The 19,052-nt window shown below is 34.0% G+C and overlaps 2 protein-coding genes across 5 annotated transcripts; one reads left to right on the forward strand and one right to left on the reverse strand.

The window, feature by feature from the left end:
- The first annotated feature begins 603 nt into the window (after nucleotides 1-603).
- LOC143907356 (small ribosomal subunit protein uS12m-like) lies at nucleotides 604-17,061 on the forward strand. Of its 3 annotated transcripts, XR_013259834.1 has the most exons (7): nucleotides 604-761; nucleotides 955-996; nucleotides 1,059-1,106; nucleotides 5,298-5,522; nucleotides 5,646-5,819; nucleotides 8,314-8,573; nucleotides 10,286-12,401. XR_013259834.1 is itself a non-coding variant. In XM_077424087.1 (6 exons), exons 1-5 carry the CDS (start codon nucleotides 698-700, stop codon nucleotides 5,768-5,770), a joined length of 504 nt encoding a protein of 167 aa, XP_077280213.1. In that variant the 5' UTR covers nucleotides 604-697; the 3' UTR covers nucleotides 5,771-5,819; nucleotides 10,286-12,401. The 3 variants fall into 3 exon arrangements, 2 of the variants coding, with proteins under 2 accessions (XP_077280213.1, XP_077280212.1); XM_077424087.1 differs by lacking the exon at nucleotides 8,314-8,573; XM_077424086.1 differs by lacking the exons at nucleotides 604-761; nucleotides 955-996; nucleotides 1,059-1,106; nucleotides 5,298-5,522; nucleotides 5,646-5,819 and adding an exon at nucleotides 15,266-17,061 and having other exon boundaries at nucleotides 10,286-10,456; nucleotides 10,653-13,858.
- Nucleotides 17,062-17,123: 62 nt separating this feature from the next.
- L(2)k10201 (zinc finger protein 511 lethal (2) k10201) lies at nucleotides 17,124-18,649 on the reverse strand. Of its 2 annotated transcripts, none has more exons than XM_077424088.1 (3): nucleotides 18,362-18,649; nucleotides 17,858-18,065; nucleotides 17,124-17,793 (listed from the first exon to the last, which is right to left on the reverse strand). In XM_077424088.1, exons 1-3 carry the CDS (start codon nucleotides 18,499-18,501, stop codon nucleotides 17,353-17,355), a joined length of 789 nt encoding a protein of 262 aa, XP_077280214.1. In that variant the 5' UTR covers nucleotides 18,502-18,649; the 3' UTR covers nucleotides 17,124-17,352. The 2 variants fall into 2 exon arrangements, with proteins under 2 accessions (XP_077280214.1, XP_077280215.1); XM_077424089.1 differs by having other exon boundaries at nucleotides 17,864-18,065; nucleotides 18,362-18,645.
- Nucleotides 18,650-19,052: the final 403 nt, after the last annotated feature.

Here is a 19,052-nt window from a genome sequence, read left to right on the forward strand (position 1 = left end):
TTTTAGACTTTTGCTTTTATAATAAATGTATGATATAAGCTAACCCAGACAGCATTATGCCCAAAATCGGGACATAAGACGTCTTTTAGCCCTCTTTTCGTAAAACATTTAAAAGATGTTTTTTAAACGTCTTATGTCTCGCTTTTGGACATGCGTGCTGTCTGGGAATTCGATCGTTTGTGAAATGAAATAACACAAATAGTGACATGCGCCTTTTAACAGTTGGACTAGACCTTTAATAATAATATTTTATTTATGCCTAATAATATTTTTGCGTATATGTTATGATCAAAGTCCAACATGCGGGCAATTCTAGTGACTAATATCAATTCTGTCGAACGATCAAGCATCTTTTGTTATGATTAAACTATAAAAATAAATGCTTTAATAAAAGTTTTTGAATCCAAGCATGTAATATGGAAAAATAAATATTCAGTTAAAGAATATATTTTTATATAACAAAATAAGATGGAATTAAATATCAGAAACGAGAAGTGAAAATAAAAAATTACATATACATAATATGTATCTGAAATCGGTAAATAAAATTCCTACTTTATGTACACTTTCGCTCACGTAATAGTTGCTTCCTCGCCACTAGAGGGCGATAGCGAATCATCGTATGTTAAAGATAGATTAAACAACACTCGGTCAGAGGTTAAGTTGCTGTAGGAAAAGTGTATTTATTACATTAGGCATGAATTTCCTAGCCAGGAGCGTAATTAATCTAGCAAGGACTTGCATAGCGAGTTCCATCCAAGGTATGATCACTACACGATACAATATAATCATTTCTTTGATTACTTAACCTCCAATTTAAACTTTGAATAAAGGAGGGTTACTGTGTTGCAATGGATCTTTTTCAAATTTTTCAGTTTTATTTATATATAATCAGAGCGTTTCAGTTTCAGTTTTAGCTATATATAATCTGATCATTTTATTCATTAATTGTAGGTGGTAGCCTAACAAAGCTTTGTGAGAACAGCTACAGCCAAGGTAATCTTGCATATAATGTCGGTTTATTTAACAATAAATTGAAATCTACTTGCTATTAACAGGAAACGTACTTAGGGCCACGACGACATGTCTGAGCACAGCGCTGCAAGGTAATAACATTTTTAAATATGTAGGTATGTCATAATCATAGTTTTTCATTTTATAACGGAATTCAACTCTTCTAAGCAGAAAGTATTTTCAATGTAACTTCAATGTTCACATATTTTGATTATAAACAGTCAATTTTTACTGTTATTTCATCTTCTGGTGTTACTGGAAATTGTTTAACATTGAGAGAAATAATAGCTTTAATTGTAAGACAGTTGACAGAGGCTACGGAGCGTTCTTCTTCTCTTTCTTTCTTCATTGAAGGAAGAGAGAAGAGGAATGCTTCGAAGCATTTGTAGCGTCACGTTGACCGTAGTCAAAGAGAAATATGTTATGGCTGTAGTCCATTTGTACTATAAATGCTTTAAAGCGTTCTTCACTGAAAGATAAGAGAAGAGGAATGCTTTAAAGCATTTGTAGGGTTAAGCATGAAGACCCTTATATGAAGAGTACAAGGGGAAAAACAACCGATATCCATCTGGAGTAATTTGAGAAAAACGCAATTTTTTAAGTTTCAGGGCCTCAGATATCTTCTGATATCTGATATCCCCAGATATAATCTGGGGAGTTATTGAATAATGATAATTGAAAAATAATACTGTGGCAGTGAATATCAGCATGTGTGTGGTGTTTACTTACAATTAGTGTTTATAATGTATGTTTAATATTATGGCTCTTCCTCATAAGCGAGTGGATTATAATCGTTTTTCCCAGCACATGTTTCAGCCTTATTTCCGATAAATTGTAACTGTTCGTGGTTTAAACAGATGAGAATTATGAAAGTGCCACATGGCATGTTCTTTGAAAATGCCACAAGATAACATGATTTCGACAAAAAGAGGACTTGGATTGGTTTTCCCCTGTACTCTTCATATGTTAAACATTTTTTTTACTAATCTCATCCCTAAATGTAATGTTTATTTTATGCCTATATAGAAAAAAAGAGTATTCTTGATTTCAAATTATCTTCAGTTTCAATGTAGAAATCTTGAAATGTAATTATATTGCGTTAAACGAAGAAAACTTGCTTGAATAAAGTCATTTATATAGTTCAACCAAGAAAAAATGCTGAAATTCTCATAAGAAGATTACAGTGCTCTTGCTTATACACGAAACAATCTATAATCTTCTTATAAGAATTTCAACTTTTTATTTCAACATTTTCTTCTTGGTTGAACTATATAAATGACCTCATTCATATACTTTTCAGAAACTAAAGATATTTTCAAATCAAGAATATTCTTTTTTCTGCGTATACAACACACGTTCTTGTTTTTAGATAATACTTTGCAACAACGTTTTCCATAAAAATTTAGTTTTAGTATTACATTCGTTATTTTTGATTATTTAAAATTATTGTTCGAATAATTACAAGATATATCTATCTGTTTAAATTTTTTCTAATTATGATTTTTTTAAATCATGTGTAATATTTTAAATGTTTATCATAGTAGATTAATTAGTATTTTATTTGTTAAACTAAATACGTATGCTTTGAATTATATGAAAAGTATGAATTTAAATTAAACGCGCCTGAATCTCTTAATCCACATAAAAGACGTGAAAATAAAAATCAAGATTAGTAGTTTGATGACTTATTTACGTGAAATTGAGTGAAACGTTAGAGGTATATATATTTCTTATGCGTTATGACTAGATTGGTCCTCTCCGAACCATCTATAATCGCCTATAGATACGTATCTCCGCGATTTTCTGCTTGGATCTGGATTCTGCAAAAGAAGTGGTCGAATATCGAGGAAGTTGGCTAGATTTCCCATCGCGTCTGGCATTCTTCTGCGCTGCGAAAATACGCGCAGCCCTCACCTCTTTGATCCCCGTGGACAGAGATCTCCAAAATACCAAAAGGGATTCTATTCGTCCACTTGGCAAGAAAGGGCTCGCGCTGCGTAAAGACGATGCCCTTGTGACCACTAGCGAGAATCGCTGGGAATTGAGGGGTGTGACGTGTCCATTTGCGGTTGACCAGTTGTCACTGTGGGACCCGATGCTCGCCTGGTTTCCCCCTTTCCGCTTTTCTCGCAACCCTACAAATGGCGAGTTAGGTCCATGACCCATTCATGAGAGCATTCGTGAGAGAGCGTTCGCAAACAACGCCTTATCAGAATTAAAGATCCTGCGTTTCGTTAATTTAATCATTTGAAGCTTTTGCATTACGAAAATCAACTATTTTTAATATTTTTCTCTATTTCTCAACTTTTTATTCGTGCTATTGAATTATTTCATGCTTAATCGTATACAAACATCTTGCAGAAAGGAAATTACACAAATAAAAAGAAAAATAATATATATTTTCTTCTTCAAACTGCGTGAGGTAGATTAATTTTTAATGAAGAATTCAAGTCGCATGTCGCCTATGTTGACCTTACAGATACTTTGCATTCAAATTTTGGGTTTCAAACGCAATTCGAATTAATTTGATGTAACAAATACTAATTCACCGTACCACAAATATTAATTATTAGTTCCAAATTTTATGATATAATTCTTACGTCTAGAGATGAAGAGACGAATTCTTGTGTCCGTCCGCATTTCTTTAGTCGCAAAATCGTAAGAAGACAATCTTTTGGGGAAAAGAGAAGGATTTGCGACATTATAACGATGCAACAAAGTGCAACCGACGTCCAAAACTTTCGCAATATAATCTTGCGCATTCATCTATGAGAAAAGGGTTTGCCTTTCGAACATAATAGCCTTTCCTAACGTAGGAGGAGTTAGGACGGATTAGTCACTATGGACTGCCGGACATCTGTCGTATTGACGGACGGTGGTCAGTCGAAGTGATCAACAATGGTAACATTCTTTCGGCCTTGGTTAATCGCGGGATGTCACGGCTCCGTAAATGCAACTCTAAAATTGTCACGTCACCTCCGGAGCTTTCATCTTCGAAAACTGATCACTTCGTAACGAGCATCCCTGTTGCAAAGTGTGCTGTCATACGATACTCGTTTTAGGTAATCTTTTGAATACGTGAGAATTTGACAAATATCACGATATTCTTTCTCCGAAGGTATTTTATTTTGTCCAAACATACCGATGATGTTGCGCGCTAAAAGCAAATGTCTTAAATTTATTAAAGAAAAAACGATGAAAAAAAGATCAATAATTATAAAAAAATATGTTTATATATGATTATATAAAAGTTAAAGATTCATTATATTCTGTATAAAGTTTTTCAAGTTAACCTGATGCACATTTTTTGGAAAGTTAAATCAATTTTTAAAATCACATGGATTAAATTTGCAAGAATTATATTAGAACAACTATGAACCACGAATAAATTTGTCATGACTTTAATTGACATAACAGTGTTATTAAAATTATATAATGATACACGAGTAATTTTATTTTTATTTTTACTGATATTTTTTACTGGCATCTTGCTATTTAGCGAATTTTGTAAAATGTGACAAATGATAAAAGACGTCAAGATAATTGTGTCCCTTCTGATTTCTATTTGCCATATAGATAATCATATTATTTCATGTGTGCACGTTTGAAAGAAAGCTGTTCCATTGAAAATAATTGCATATTCATTCTTCATTATTTCTTAGTGTAATCAGAGAAAAGGCTTTTTTGTTCCTTTCTCATGTTCTTAGATTGTTTGCAAAAGTTTAGGTTCTCTAGCATTCCACTGCCAATTCCATTTTTTCATCTTTTTGTTCATAATAACTCTAAAAAAATATCTGGATATTTCGCAATTCGTTGCATCGTTCTACCTGAAATATTTCTCGATGTTATTTAATTATTATTTTATTCATCTCGTAATATTTCTCCAAAGGGAAAACAGTTATGCTTATCATCTAGATTTCTAGATTGGAAGTTGGCATCAGATGCAGTTTTCGGTCAGATTTTCGTGTCGACGCCTGTTATTCTCTCCTTGCCGCTCACGTCTTAACAACGACGGGTCATTGACACGAAAATCTGCGTGATCACTGATCTACATTTCTAACAATATATTAATAATCGGTGCTGTTTTTGTATGATTTCAAAATTGTGGAAATTTGTGCGAAATAATTATTAAAATCAGTATTGCTTATATTTGAAAATGAAAACAGACATAAAACAATTGTAGAAGTATTTTTCGATAGTCACAATACGGTCTATTTTTTGCCTAAATTATATATTTCATCTCTCCGATTACGATTGCGTTGATTATTTATACTGATCCACAGGATTGGGACAGATCAGATTTGGAAGCACATTATGGCAAATGCATAGGAGAGGTAGGTCGTACAAACCTCGCAAACCGTCGAAGAATCCTTTCGATGGCCAACCATTTATGAAGGGCGTAGTTTTAAAAACCGTCATTAAAAAGCCAAAGAAGCCTAACTCCGCAAATCGAAAATGCGTCGTTGTGAGATTATCGAACGGCAAAGAAATGACGGCATATGTTCCCGGTAAGATTCATAATTCGTGCTTGCAACAATACTGCATTCGATATAAGCGAGTTATTACCGTTTAGAAACTTGGGGCGTCGCGTAGTTCGCGTTAAAAAGTTTACATGGATTAAATTATTTCAGGAATGGGCCACAATCTACAGGAACATAATATAGTGCTCTGCAGGAATGGACGACTGCGAGATACACCTGGCGTTAAGATAAAATGCGTGCGTGGAAAATACGATTTGCCACATGTATCTAAATAATTATTAATTGTCACCAACACTGCGTCTGACTGTGTTTAGCAAAATTGAGGTAATTTCTGTAAAGAAAAATACATCAACTGTACCATAAAAATCAGTTTCAGACACAAAAACCGCGTTTCTAATTTTGAAAATGCGTCGTTGCGTAATCATTGAACAGCCACGGAAATGACGGGGTATATCCCTGATAAGATACGATATGAAGTTATCTTATTCCTTGAAAATTTTACGATTTAGAAAATTTGACATTTAATAATAAATTTATGGGAATGCATTATGTTGATCGTATATCAAGGAATGACTATAATATTTACGAGAATTTTCTGAATCTTAAGTACGAATTTTTAATGCGTATTAAAGATATCGTTGAGAGTGTGATGATCAAGATGTTTCGATTTTGCACAATCGATCAACATAGGTCACCCGCGTGAGCGCGACGTCGAAAGCAATTTTCGGGACGTCACGGTTTAGAGATTAGTGCTGAAAATTGCGGTCCTTTGACACACTTTCGGAGTCCCACTGCGCATTTACCGTTACCTGGCTCGTTATTGTAACGGTGGATGGACAATGGCTCCGCTATCGGGATGGGGAATGAGAAAAGGGTTGTGACACAGCATCCGCTTTTCCAACATTATTACGGAGGGGTTGGCCGTCGCGCATCTGCAACCTTCGCCCACGCGGCCATCGACCAACAACCATATGACATGCTGACCAATATCTTGATATTTGGAAAAGATCGGCTCTCAACCTGAAACCTTTAGAAATTTTGTTTAAAGTACTATGCATGAAAGTTGCATTTTGATCGTCCAATCGAATTTACATTACACTTAAAGATACATAAAATAATTCTTGTATTGTAAATGCGCAGATTTTTCTATAATATTAAATATCGATATTATTTAAAAGAAAATGTCTGAAAGAAATTTTTCTTTATATTCGTTCTTCTTTTAATTGGGATATTTTTAATCAGATATATTATGTGAAAATGAGAACCTGTTGTAGAATATCCCAAGAGAGGCTATCCCAGGGGATAATAATAGCGCCACGAGACATACATATACCAGAATGTTTCATTACATTTCCGTAATATCTGTTCTTTCTATTTTGCGGAAAATACAGTTGACGTCATTGTGTGTGTGTTATTTATGCAGGAATTCGTTGAACTAACGCAATTTTTTTAAATTAATCATGAAAATCATTTCTCAAGCCCTTTATATTTTTTTTATTCATATTTTATTATAGTTTATATCAGCATAAAAAAAGGTTTCTATTCAGTATTATTAATTATCCCTTTTTTACTGTCGAAATTGTTTGAAACGTTCTTTACATATTTTAGTTGCACTACAAGTTACACTAACTAACGTTAACTTTGGCCTGAATTCTAACGACTTCTTTCTTTTGGGGAAAAAAAAAATAATAATAATAATAATTCTCTTTTTACGTGTATCGAATCGTCAGGTAAAAATCAGCCAAATTAAATATTTGCTGACGGTGCATATTCGCAAATAGTAAATGTGCGAACTCCTTTTTTTCTTTTGACATTTGAGGGCTACAAACGCCGCTTGGTCAATTTAAACATTTAAACAGCAGATAATGATAGTAAAAGTAAGAAAAAGAATATAAAATCTGAGCATTATTATTATACATGTATAATTAAAACATTTTTAATACATTTTTAATGGCTTTCGATACATTATTAAGAATAGTTCATAACTGCCCTTGAGGTTTAAGTATCGCACAAGATATTTGGATATTTTACGAACATATTTAAAAGACTAAATTACATGGTCACCTGTGATTAATGATTGTTAACAATAGTTAACTTCTTAGCAATACTTTTAACTATTTACACACAACCAAGTAAAATTGCGTTATTGTTCCGAGCACTGTCGGTCAATATTCATCACTGATGTGAATCGAAAAATGCGATTCATTTAGAATTTAGTGACAATAGATCCGAAATGCTGCATAATTAGACAGGCATCCTAAATAAATGCGCGAGTGTGTATTCGAGATAAAAGTTCTCCTTGAAATACGAAAATGTTTCAAATAAGGGCGCGCACAAAGAATCTTTGAGATAAATCGTCGTGTTGATCCAACAAAATCGAAAGAAAATTTATAATGCACGAGTCCTCAAATAACCAACGATGCTTTCAAAAGCCTCTCAAACAAATGGAGTAAACATTTTCCATGCTGTCGTACGATTGTGCCTTAACTCTTTGCCGCGCGGCTTAGTAACCTGACACCGGGTAATCTTTGCCCTCCGAAAATTCTGCAATTCGACTATTTCCTTTTCCTCACATCAAAAGTATTTCTTTTTATGTCACATATGCCCAGCTGTGCCCCGCTATTTTATACATATAATTTTTGGTCAAATTATTTAATTCATAAATTAATACTTCTATCAATATTGGCGAGTTTAATTTTGCGGGCATGCTTATGAAAATATGGATGACAATATAAAAATCGTAAAATCAATTATATTAAGCATTAAATGAAATTCGCTGTTATTGTATAATAATTTTTATAAGTCTTTAAATTTCTAGGCAGGTCTCTCAACGTAAATAATATTCTCAATATGTGCTAATATATCGCGAAGTACATCTTAAAGAGAGTATAACGTTTCGGGTACGCCCAATATTCACATGCCGCGGAGATCCATCTTCATCGACCGAACAAAGAGCATGTTTAGAAGTAAAGTCCATCTTCAAAGTGCAAGGGCGTGTCGCCAGATGTAATAAGAAAATGAGTAACGAAAGAATTTTCGGAAAATAAACGCATGAAAGCACCATTGAGAGAAAGTAAGGTAAATCTTGAATAACTAAGTTTTGGTAGCAAGAAAGATAAATCGAAAAAATAAATAACCTATTCACCCCTTCCCCTTCTGTGACTCTTTGTGATAATGAGCCAGTTTCCTTCTTTCAAAAGTTCCGAAAAGTCGAAAAACAAACTAATTTAAATATGAAAGAAAAAAATATTAAAGGTCACTAAAGGATAGAGTAGTCTGCGAGGATAATGACCAACCTGAGAGACCACGCCTTCAACGATTAATGTATTTTTGCATTGTATGCATTATTGTTACAAATTGTTACTTCTATATAATGTTCTCGCTAATTTAATTACTTTTAAGTAAAATAATTTAACAAAATATTGCGTATAAATAATATTAAACAGGAAGTAGTACAACAAAAATTATATATTCGCGCTTTGGTATAACATTATACTTATTAACGACGATAATTATGTGATCATTATAAACAAGATTCGTATAAATAATATTCGTATAAATGAAAGATATATAGGGAAAAAATGTAGTAAATCTATAATTCATTTCAAATTTGACTTAATTTGTATTTGAGAAATTGAATTTATAAATTATAAATTTTTTAATAAGTGAAACTGGACCGATATGAATTTTGAATTAGAGAAGTTGCCATTTTTGATCGGGCTAGATCTTGGTAGCTAAATATTAAAATTTCGTTAATTCTTTTCATCTCAGCAAACTGCGTGCAGATTATTTGTCGGTCTTTAAACACTGTAGTTTTCGTAAATCCACATAAATCGATAATCGATTTAATTTTTTATGTTGGTATAAGTATCCTTCTTAAATTAAATTACTTTACTGTAAAGAATTTATTGCGAAAAATATTCCAGCCAGGGTTCGAATGGGCATCTCGCCACAATTCGTGATAAGCATCTTTATCAATTCGACCACTGAGGCATGTGTCTCGCATGCCTCATTAAATCGATTATTTATTTAAGCTTAGGATTTAGTATTCCAACAAAAACTGAATTTTAAGACCAACAATCGGCACGCAATTTACCGAGTTGGAAAAAGGTTATTTTGAAAGGATTAGTGGATAAAATAACTCGAAATGGTTCTTTTAGATTCTAAAAATATCAGTTCGCGATTTTTTATCTATCATTCTTCTCAAGATAAATACCAGAAAATGCACATGAGCAATATATCCCTATAGAGCCATATAGCCCACGTCTCTTCTATACAAATTTTCACACAAAAATATTATTATTAGGCTACCAAGATCCAGTTCGACTGGAAATGGCATCTTCTCTAATTAATTGTATAAATTTTTTGTTCGACTTTTCTCTTGAAATATAAACAATTCAGATTATCAAAAAAGCAAACATGGAGATACATCTAATTTTTACTTTTACGTAAGAACCGATTCAAGCTCAAAGATAATCACTTTACTAGCATTAAAAGGCCGATAAAACTGTAGATAGCCCTTTCAACGTTGAATGTTTGTGCGAAGCACAAAGAGATATAATTTGTATTGTATAATTTTCTCGCTCTACATGTGATATATAAGCCTCTTATTTAGTTTTGATCATTTGGATACGAATTAGAAAGACAAGTCTTTTGTGTCAACGTAAATTTTTATTAATATTTATATTTTAAAACTTCGATTAAAAAGATAAATAGAATGCAAATTAAAAAATGTGAATATTGGGTTGAAATTTTGATCTGTCATTCATTTCTGTCAAATAATATTACAGATTAATTAGAAAGTCAACAATGGATCACACACAAATGAGTCAACATCGCGAGCCACGATTGCGTCGATCAGCCCATGAACGAGTGATAACGACGGATCACGTAAACATTACGTGACTGAAGCACGCAGTTATCTTATGGAATTTGTATTTGGTTACAATATAACATACGACGTATAGTATATAGTATACAATACAACGTACATTATAATATTCGAGAATTATCGGATTATCTTGAAAGTATTAAGAATAAAAATGCCTAAATCTAATGCATCATAGATTGCTGAAGTATTTTTATAGACGCAATTTATTTGCTAGCGATAGCATCGTCAGCATTAAAAGATCTAAGAAAGTATGATGTCCATTTCAGCAAGATATCCTGAGAAAACTATCAACCGGCGTCAACGGTGCATCTGGCTATTCACGACCCAGACGTTTCGAGGAAAGCGATGGGATGGATATGCGGCGTCCATCCGATACCGTTACGTTTGCCTGTACGCCTGTAAGCGTGCGACAGATGCAAATGGTGAACGCATTCATCCGTCGCCGGGACCGGCGATCACGGGAAAAATCGCAAATAACGGGTTGCGGCCGTTTCACGGGCACCATAGAAATGTGGGTTATGCAGCCAAAAGAGCAAAAATTTGTATACATAAGAAAGGAGGCGGTGCGGTGAATTGAACGCGGGGGTGCCTTTATAAGAATGACAAGCTTCGACTGGAGCCTAGAATGGACGACTAAATTTGGCGTGATCGCAAGACATCGACATAATGAGACGTCGCCGTCGTCGTATTGAGAATAACTGTATTCCTTCACTGAGGATTTTTATTTATCATTTTCTTATTTGTCTATCAATCCTCTTTTTTTAACATTAATGAAAATCGCGGATAAAAGATCAACGATATATAGATGTGTTAAAACCATTAACTTTATAATACGAAACTGCGATTGTTTCTTGCAACGAGAGAGATATGTGAATATGCGCTGTCAACTTGAAACTTTTATTGATTTTTGTTCGGTTCAATTTACTGCTTATTATTAATGTTGAAAATGTCTCTTAAGTAGTTATTCTTGTTTGTTCTAATCAGTATTAGATAGAATATGTTTCAAAATGAAAGAATTTTTTTTATCTAATTTATTTTTTCTTTCATTGTGATCTGTGATTTACTTCTCTCTTAATATATTCTGAAATATTCTGACATTGACGTGTTGTTTATGGACGTAAAAGGGATCAATTTCTAATGTGATGATTTACGATCCATAAAATGTAAAAGAATTATGAAAAATAGATCCTATGAAAAACGGACTTGATATTACGAAACAAAACAATTTTTTCACGAAAAATACCTATAATAACGAAATTACGTTTTCATAGCTCCCTTGGGAAAAAATTTCAAAATTTCCTTTGAAAGTTTCCTTTGAGCTCTGCCGACCCTATTTGTCAACTTTGATAATTTTTGCGTAAAATACACAAAGTTAATCCTTCAGGTCATCAATCACGTTGACAAGCAGAAATTCTTTTGGTCATAAATCATGTTGGTTTCAGAATAATCAAAATCTTCATCTTGTACTTTATATCATTTTGCAACATTATTTTTGCGTACTACATGTGCTAATTCTATGTAAATTTTTATAATGTTATTTTAAACAATATTTACATATGCACGTGACAAACAGAAACATGAGAAAATTGCATGTATTAAATATCTTGAATTACGTATTTTATTAAAACTGAATATTGTTTCAAGCTCTGGTAAAAAATATATACTTTTACTTATATTTAAAAAAATATTTCTACAAAATATATAAAAATAAGTGAGATACGACCGTATATGAAATACAATGAAATTAAGCAAAACGCCGTTAAACGGTCAGGGGACTGGAACTTAGTTGACTAATAACATTATTCGTGTGAATTTTGTTAGGTACAATTCTTTGCCTTAGCAAACCACGTATTTCTAATTCAATTTAATAAATATTGCGTAAGCTCCCTTAGCTCTGGTAGCTTTCTTCTTAACTGGATGTTTATATTTTTAAATATGTGTCGATTCTCCAATACATTTGAATGTATCGATATTTTGCGGAAATATTTGTAATAAAACGTCAAGTTTAAAATGAATATTTAGAAAAACTCTTACTAATTTTATCGGAGAGAGCTGATGTTATATACGATATATAAATAATAGTGAACTCTCGCTACTCTTGTGTGAAATTCGGGAAGAGAGAGAAGAACGGAAAGATATTAGATAAGAATACTTATCTTCAGATCTAGATGTTCAGATATACGATGTTCAGAAACGCTAATATCTTGAAAAGCTTAATTTATGCGTTAGTTTCCATTAGCCATAGCTAAGTCGTGCGATTAGATTAATCAAAATATACACAAGATACATAATATTCTTTAATATACGTTTGAAACAGTTCAGGAGGAATTGGGGGGTTCGAAATCGCGCGAATACACACCACCAACACGTGCGACAATATGTCGGGTCTACGACACTTTGGAGAGCCATGTTGCTCGTCGTCCTCGTCGCGTGCACGTTCCATGCCGCGGTCGCCGCGTCGATCTCCGATTCCACGGCGCACCACGGCGGTGCGCCGTGAAGACCGCGACTGAACGTGCTCCGGGTCTTGTTGCCCGTGTTCAACAACTTTGCGGTGAATTCCACGCTGGAGATGACATTAATTTATTTTTATTTAGCAAGTTATAAAGATTTAATATTTTTAGATAATATATTTTTTTCTTTTCTTAGACTGGATATTTAATTTAATTTGAAGTTAATTATAAACTTCCATTCGTTTCTCTCTCGAAGTATTTTCTTTCAATTGTCGCTATCATCTTGAATCAATTGTTTCTGATAAACATGTTGCATCGTCTAATCGATTTCCAAATATAATATCGATAATCCTCTGCGCGCATTAATATTTCATGGTATAGTATACGCAGCAAATCATGCGGACAACATAAGTGTGCGGTACTAGATTTTTTAATTATAATCTATTATATTATATTATATATTTATAATTTATAAAAAAGAAAATAAGAAAACAGCACACACACTTATTTGTCTCTAGCAAAGACAGAAGGGAATCTTTTCTTTCAGTATATAAATTTTTAATAGGTTTTGCAAAATAAATATATGTGTTATAAATATAAGAAAATATTAGGAAATAAAATAAATCATATTGCAAAATAAGACTGTGGAAATGCCCCTTCGTAAGCGTTATCGTGTGTTATTTCAAACGTTTTGGAAATTGCCTATGATAGAATAGGCACGTGACATTTAACCAACAGGTTGTATAGTTTCCCCACTACTTTTCCTAAGAAGCACGCTTAGGGCCTCAAGGGGTGAGCTATATAAAGCTTCTCCAACCCCGACCGACACTAGACGGAGTTAGAGATTTGCCTAGCAAACATCTTACGTCGAGGTTCAAAATCCCGTCGCTTTTCCTAAGTTTCACATTAAAGTAATCGTGATCGCGATAATCGAGTATAACAATAAGGAAACGAACGTATTGGCATTATGGTAGTGTTGTGCTACCAGTGGTAACCTTGGATTAAACTTGGATTATTAGGTAGGCGTATTTACAAATTGCAATGGAATTCCATCGAATGATATTAATTTTGCACTTTTTTAAACTTTAAAAATAGAATTTTCAAAGATCTTATTTATGTATATATATGTATATCAAAAAATTTAAACAATTGAGAGAGTTATGTATATAAAATATCAAAATCGTTTCTAACTTTTCAACAGATCTTTTTCAACACAGTTTGATGGTTAAATTCGACGATATGTAATGTGTATATATAAATAAAAACGGTTTTGATATTTTATACATAACTCTCTCAATCGTTTATATTATTTTAAATTGTTCTTTCGAAGGAGATGTACTTTCTTCACGTGTTAAACCGCAGTCAATAGAATTCTAATCATTTCGGTCGTAAGTCGAATCTGTCTCTAATAATGTAAGAAAAAAATAAAAAGTATCTTACATAAATTTATTTGACACGGAATAACTTGTCTAACGGACCTAATTATGCTTTACAATTATGTGTGTGATCTACAACATATGCTTTCTCGTTATCGCTCGTACATTTTTAAGTCATACATATCTGGACTGCATTCTCTCACGTTAATATCATTTTATGAATAAGTATATGGGAAACGTGAATTTAGTGAATTATTTAGACATTTCCGAGGGTTTTTTTTTCACGTGTAACGAATAGATCGAAAGCTTTATTAAAAGAGAAGAAGTTCAGTCATTTATCAATGTCTGGGACGCTGTCGCACGCATTTTGATAAGAATTCCCTTCCACAAGTCTCCGCCACGCCTTCTTCTTAAACGGCCTCGAATCATTGGTCAACTTGACGAGGAGGCGTTAAAGAAGGACGACAAAAGTCGAGTGTAAACGCCGCATCAATACGTGGCACGCGCAAGATTTCCGAGCAATAAATTTACCGGTGTATATCGTGTAAATAAAATAAAATTAATAAATAGATATTGCACGGAAAATTTATAATCATGGAATTATATTGGTAATAGTTACTCAGACGATTCATTAATTTTTATTATATCTTAAATATAAAGAAAGAATTCTCTCTCGAATTATTTGAACAGTATGGATTTTCGAATAAGTATGAACAAAATTAATAGTTTGAACTGCTTTTATATTTAGTGTTGCATAATTTGTACTTTATTATGCTGGCGAAATATGAAGAATACATCAGTGGAATAAAATATATTATTACTCTTTTTATTTGCATTAGCAGTTGCATTTGTATTTGGCACTTGAATGACTACGGAAATGATTAGGATTTTATTGAAAATGGCTTGACAAGCTTTATGTTAATATAACAGATCATTTAAAGTTTCAAATATTTTTTAGTGTACATCCTTCAATTTTTTACAATTTTCTCATTCGGCACACATATACGCAATACCTGAACTAATAATTAATAATTTCTAATCTTTTTGTAGCTAATTACAAACAATGATTCACGGTATTATGACCAATTATAAACAAGACTGCGGAAAGCATCCATACTCGACTGAGCAAAAGGACGGCTTAGACTTAACCATGTTTGCTATGGATCTACGCAAGAAGAACGACGTGAATCGTGTGTCGTCTGACATACGCGAAATAATGAACCAAACTATTGACTTATCGCAGGCTAGAAATAAAAAACTGCGATGTGACGAAATAAATGTCAAGGAGAGGGATGAACAGGGTGAGAGAGACGAAGGAGATGGACTGTCCGTCGAGGGTGGTAGTAGTAGCATGTTGTCGCCATATTCCGAGTCAAATTCTCCGAAGACTGAATCTGTGGACTACTACGAAAATAGTATCCAATTGAAACATAACGCGACATTAACAAATATGTGCGATACCCCGGGCGTAACGATGACGACACTTCAGCAGCTATCGCAACCTGTACTTCCGAACGAAACCGCGAAAATTCCAATAGCGATGCCAATGTATGTGCCACTTCTGATGCACAATGAAGCCGAAAGAACAATTTCGTTGCCAGCACACACACCAACACACACAGAGTGCTCGACGTCTACGGATGTGGCATTGATAACATCATCGCAGGGGAAGAAAGCGCCGAGACCTTTCAAGGCCTATCAGAAGAACTTAACGCACATCGCGCGCCTTCCCTACGATCATAACTCGGATGAGAGGTACGCGATGTTCCGTAAGAAAATGCTCGAGAGCATGCAAACGAATCCGTCGAATTCTAAAGCGCGCAAAGTGTCCAAGAGTCCTGGATTGCCTACTAGTACCGTCGATGAGAAAGACGCTGCATATTGGGAAAGGCGAAGGAAAAATAATGAAGCAGCGAAGCGTTCCAGGGAGGCTCGGAGAGCCAAGGAGGACGACCTCGCAATCCGAGCGGCTTTCCTCGAACACGAGAACCAGCAGCTGAGGCGCGAGCTGGAGAATCTCCAGCTTATGTATAAACATTTGTATAATAGTTTGTCGATAATTTAATTTTAATTTAGCTCTGACAATGATATCATAATTTATCACGATACGGTTTTCGATTGCAAGGAATATATTTAAATGCTTAGTATAAATATATCATGTATATATATATTTTGTATATTTATCTAACATTTAGCACGTAACTATAAACTATATAAAATATAGTTTGTACATACATATATATGTTTTTTTATATATATAGTATGTATGTACGGATACTATATTTTATATGTACTGCATATGTGGTATAATGTTATGCATACGAGTATGTATATTGCTATTATCCAACATAATTCTTCGCCGTATCGTGAAAATATTCACAAAAGAAATTTTTGACAGATTATTCATTTCTCGCGTAAATATATCTTTCAATATTTTTCTTTAAAAACTAATTTAAAGTATTCATAAAAATTATTACATGTAAACTCTATACGACCATATGTGATGTCCTGATATAAAAAAATATAAGTTGCGTCATATAAGAAATTAAAACTGAGAATGTGTATGGAGTTATGCGATAATTTATATATGCTTTATTTATATAATCGACCCTATTTTGAGCAATATTAAAACGCGCAATATTAATAAAAAATATAAATATAATTTCGTCCTACTTTTGCAATATAATTTAAACATTAAAATTTTTTCACAATATATAAAATTACCAGAACAATTTATTTGTACAAACAAAAGTATTTGAAATGTGCTAAATAATGTGTATCGACTTAAAATAAGTTTTAACCAAAGTTTAGTACTTTAATAAGAGTTAAGAAATTTGTAAACATTATTATACACGTATTATACATATTACATAAAAAAAAAAATTTTGTCTTATATGTATAATTACTGTTTTGTAACACTAAAATATTAAAAATATATATTTGTATTACATATAATTTGCATAATTTTCTTTGTACAAAAATTTTTTCTTATATATATCCTACAAATATAATTTAAAATATGTTATAAGGCAGTATTTCCCTAATTTATCCATAAAATAAAAATTCTTAGAATAGTTACATACAAATTTTTTCGGAACATTTCGCCAATAAAATTAAAAATTAGATCTCGTATAGCGTCAATTAGGCAATGTATCTGCAAGTTCCATCATGGTGTCTGATTCGAGAACATTCTTTTCCCTACTTTGATCATTTGTAAGTACCTTCGAAAAGGATTTTTGTACTTGCCTAGGAATAAAAGCTAACGGTGTTGTTTTAGTTTTGACAGTAGATGATGAAATTGTTTCTACGCTATCATTATTTTTACAGACCGCACCGGTGGTATTTTTCGCGAACATTCTGCTTTTCTGATTTTTATTCAGGATTACCTTAGTAGATTTTTTCTTTCCTTTATTACCAACAATATCGAGATCCATTTTATTTGATTCATCTTCCTTGCTGCAACACGGCGTATCGTCAAATCGATATTTCTTTGGAAATTTATGTACTCTAATACAATGTTCCTTCCTTTCCATAGGATTGTTGAATTTTACGTCACATTCGGAGTCATAACATTGATACTGAAAAAATATTACATTAAATACAGTTATAACACTGATTCTCACGCAGAAGGATAGATCTTACAAGTACCATGGCTTGCTTCTCCGACAAGACTTTGAAGAAGGCATCGTGCGTCTCCTGAATATGAATCTCCAACAGCCGTGGATTCGGCCTGGACACCTTGCACTCTGTACAAGCGTATCGATGCGAGCTATCGTAATGCATTTCGTAATCGAGCAGCGTTTGAAAAGTGTTCCCGCATCCTGGGACGTAACACGGGAATTCCTTGATCCTGGAAACGAGATGTCAACTTTATTTTTCACTGCTCTAAATCAAGTGGATACGCACGCGACCACTCCTCTTCCATTGCAATAGAAATCAAACAATTTTCAGATTAATTTTTAGTCGAGAGAAAAATAACTAAAAGCTTCTTAATGTCTCCTCGAAGTCTCCAATACTTTGTAGGCTTTGTAGAATTCTTTAGAAGAGAAGTCGTCGTGCAAGCGTGGAAGATGTGGTGTTTACGGGACGAAAATAAGCTTTGAGGTTATGTCGGCACTACCTTTTTGAAGAAAAGTCCGTACTTACGCTTCGTGACAGAGCTCCTCGTCGTCGTCGATCGTGACGCCCTTTCTCCGGAAGACCTTGCAGACCTTGTAGGAATCCTCGAAGAAGGGATCGTTCACAGGACGAATTCCGACCCCCAGCTGCTGGAGAACCTCTTCCATAGCGCGTACAAATTAGACACCGTACAGACGATAAATGCAGCGCGAGTTTTCCTTGAGGACCCGATGCAATTATATCTAATTAATTATTATATTACGTTCACGAGATATCGAATCGATGTTTATTATTCCTATAACGATGCACACCGCTGACACCGCACACCGAGTGGCGCCACTGGCGCCGCGTGTAGCGCGTAGCGAAGTGCGGCTGCATTCACGACGTTCGCGGGCCGTGGCGCGATCCCTCGACTTTGATTGGCTACCCGTTCGGTGGCACCACTTTCGATAATCGAAATTTGAACGCGGAGCCGGAGCAATCGCCTCCGCCCGCCGCCGTAAAAATGACGAGAGTGACGAGATCCCGGTGTTACGTTCCGCGACGTCCGCGATGTTTCGCGAGGGAATTTCGCGGGAACGTGTTCGCATCCGCGAGTGAGAATCGGTAACGCGTGTCGGGCGGCGACAACGAACTCCATCAGCCGGTCGTGGCTCGCCGCTCGCGCGGACATGGTGGCAAAGACGGCTCCGAATTGTGCATGACCCTTCGGAATCCA

This window comes from Temnothorax americanus, unplaced genomic scaffold, assembly GCF_048541705.1.
Source record: "Temnothorax americanus isolate GAGA-0224 unplaced genomic scaffold, ASM4854170v1 Scaffold8, whole genome shotgun sequence".
Taxonomy (NCBI): domain Eukaryota; kingdom Metazoa; phylum Arthropoda; class Insecta; order Hymenoptera; family Formicidae; genus Temnothorax; species Temnothorax americanus.

What these genes read in the sequence shown, in the direction of transcription:
- LOC143907356 (XM_077424086.1), top strand. Translation starts at nt 15,279, where the DNA reads ATGATTCACGGTATTATGACCAATTATAAACAAGACTGCGGAAAGCAT.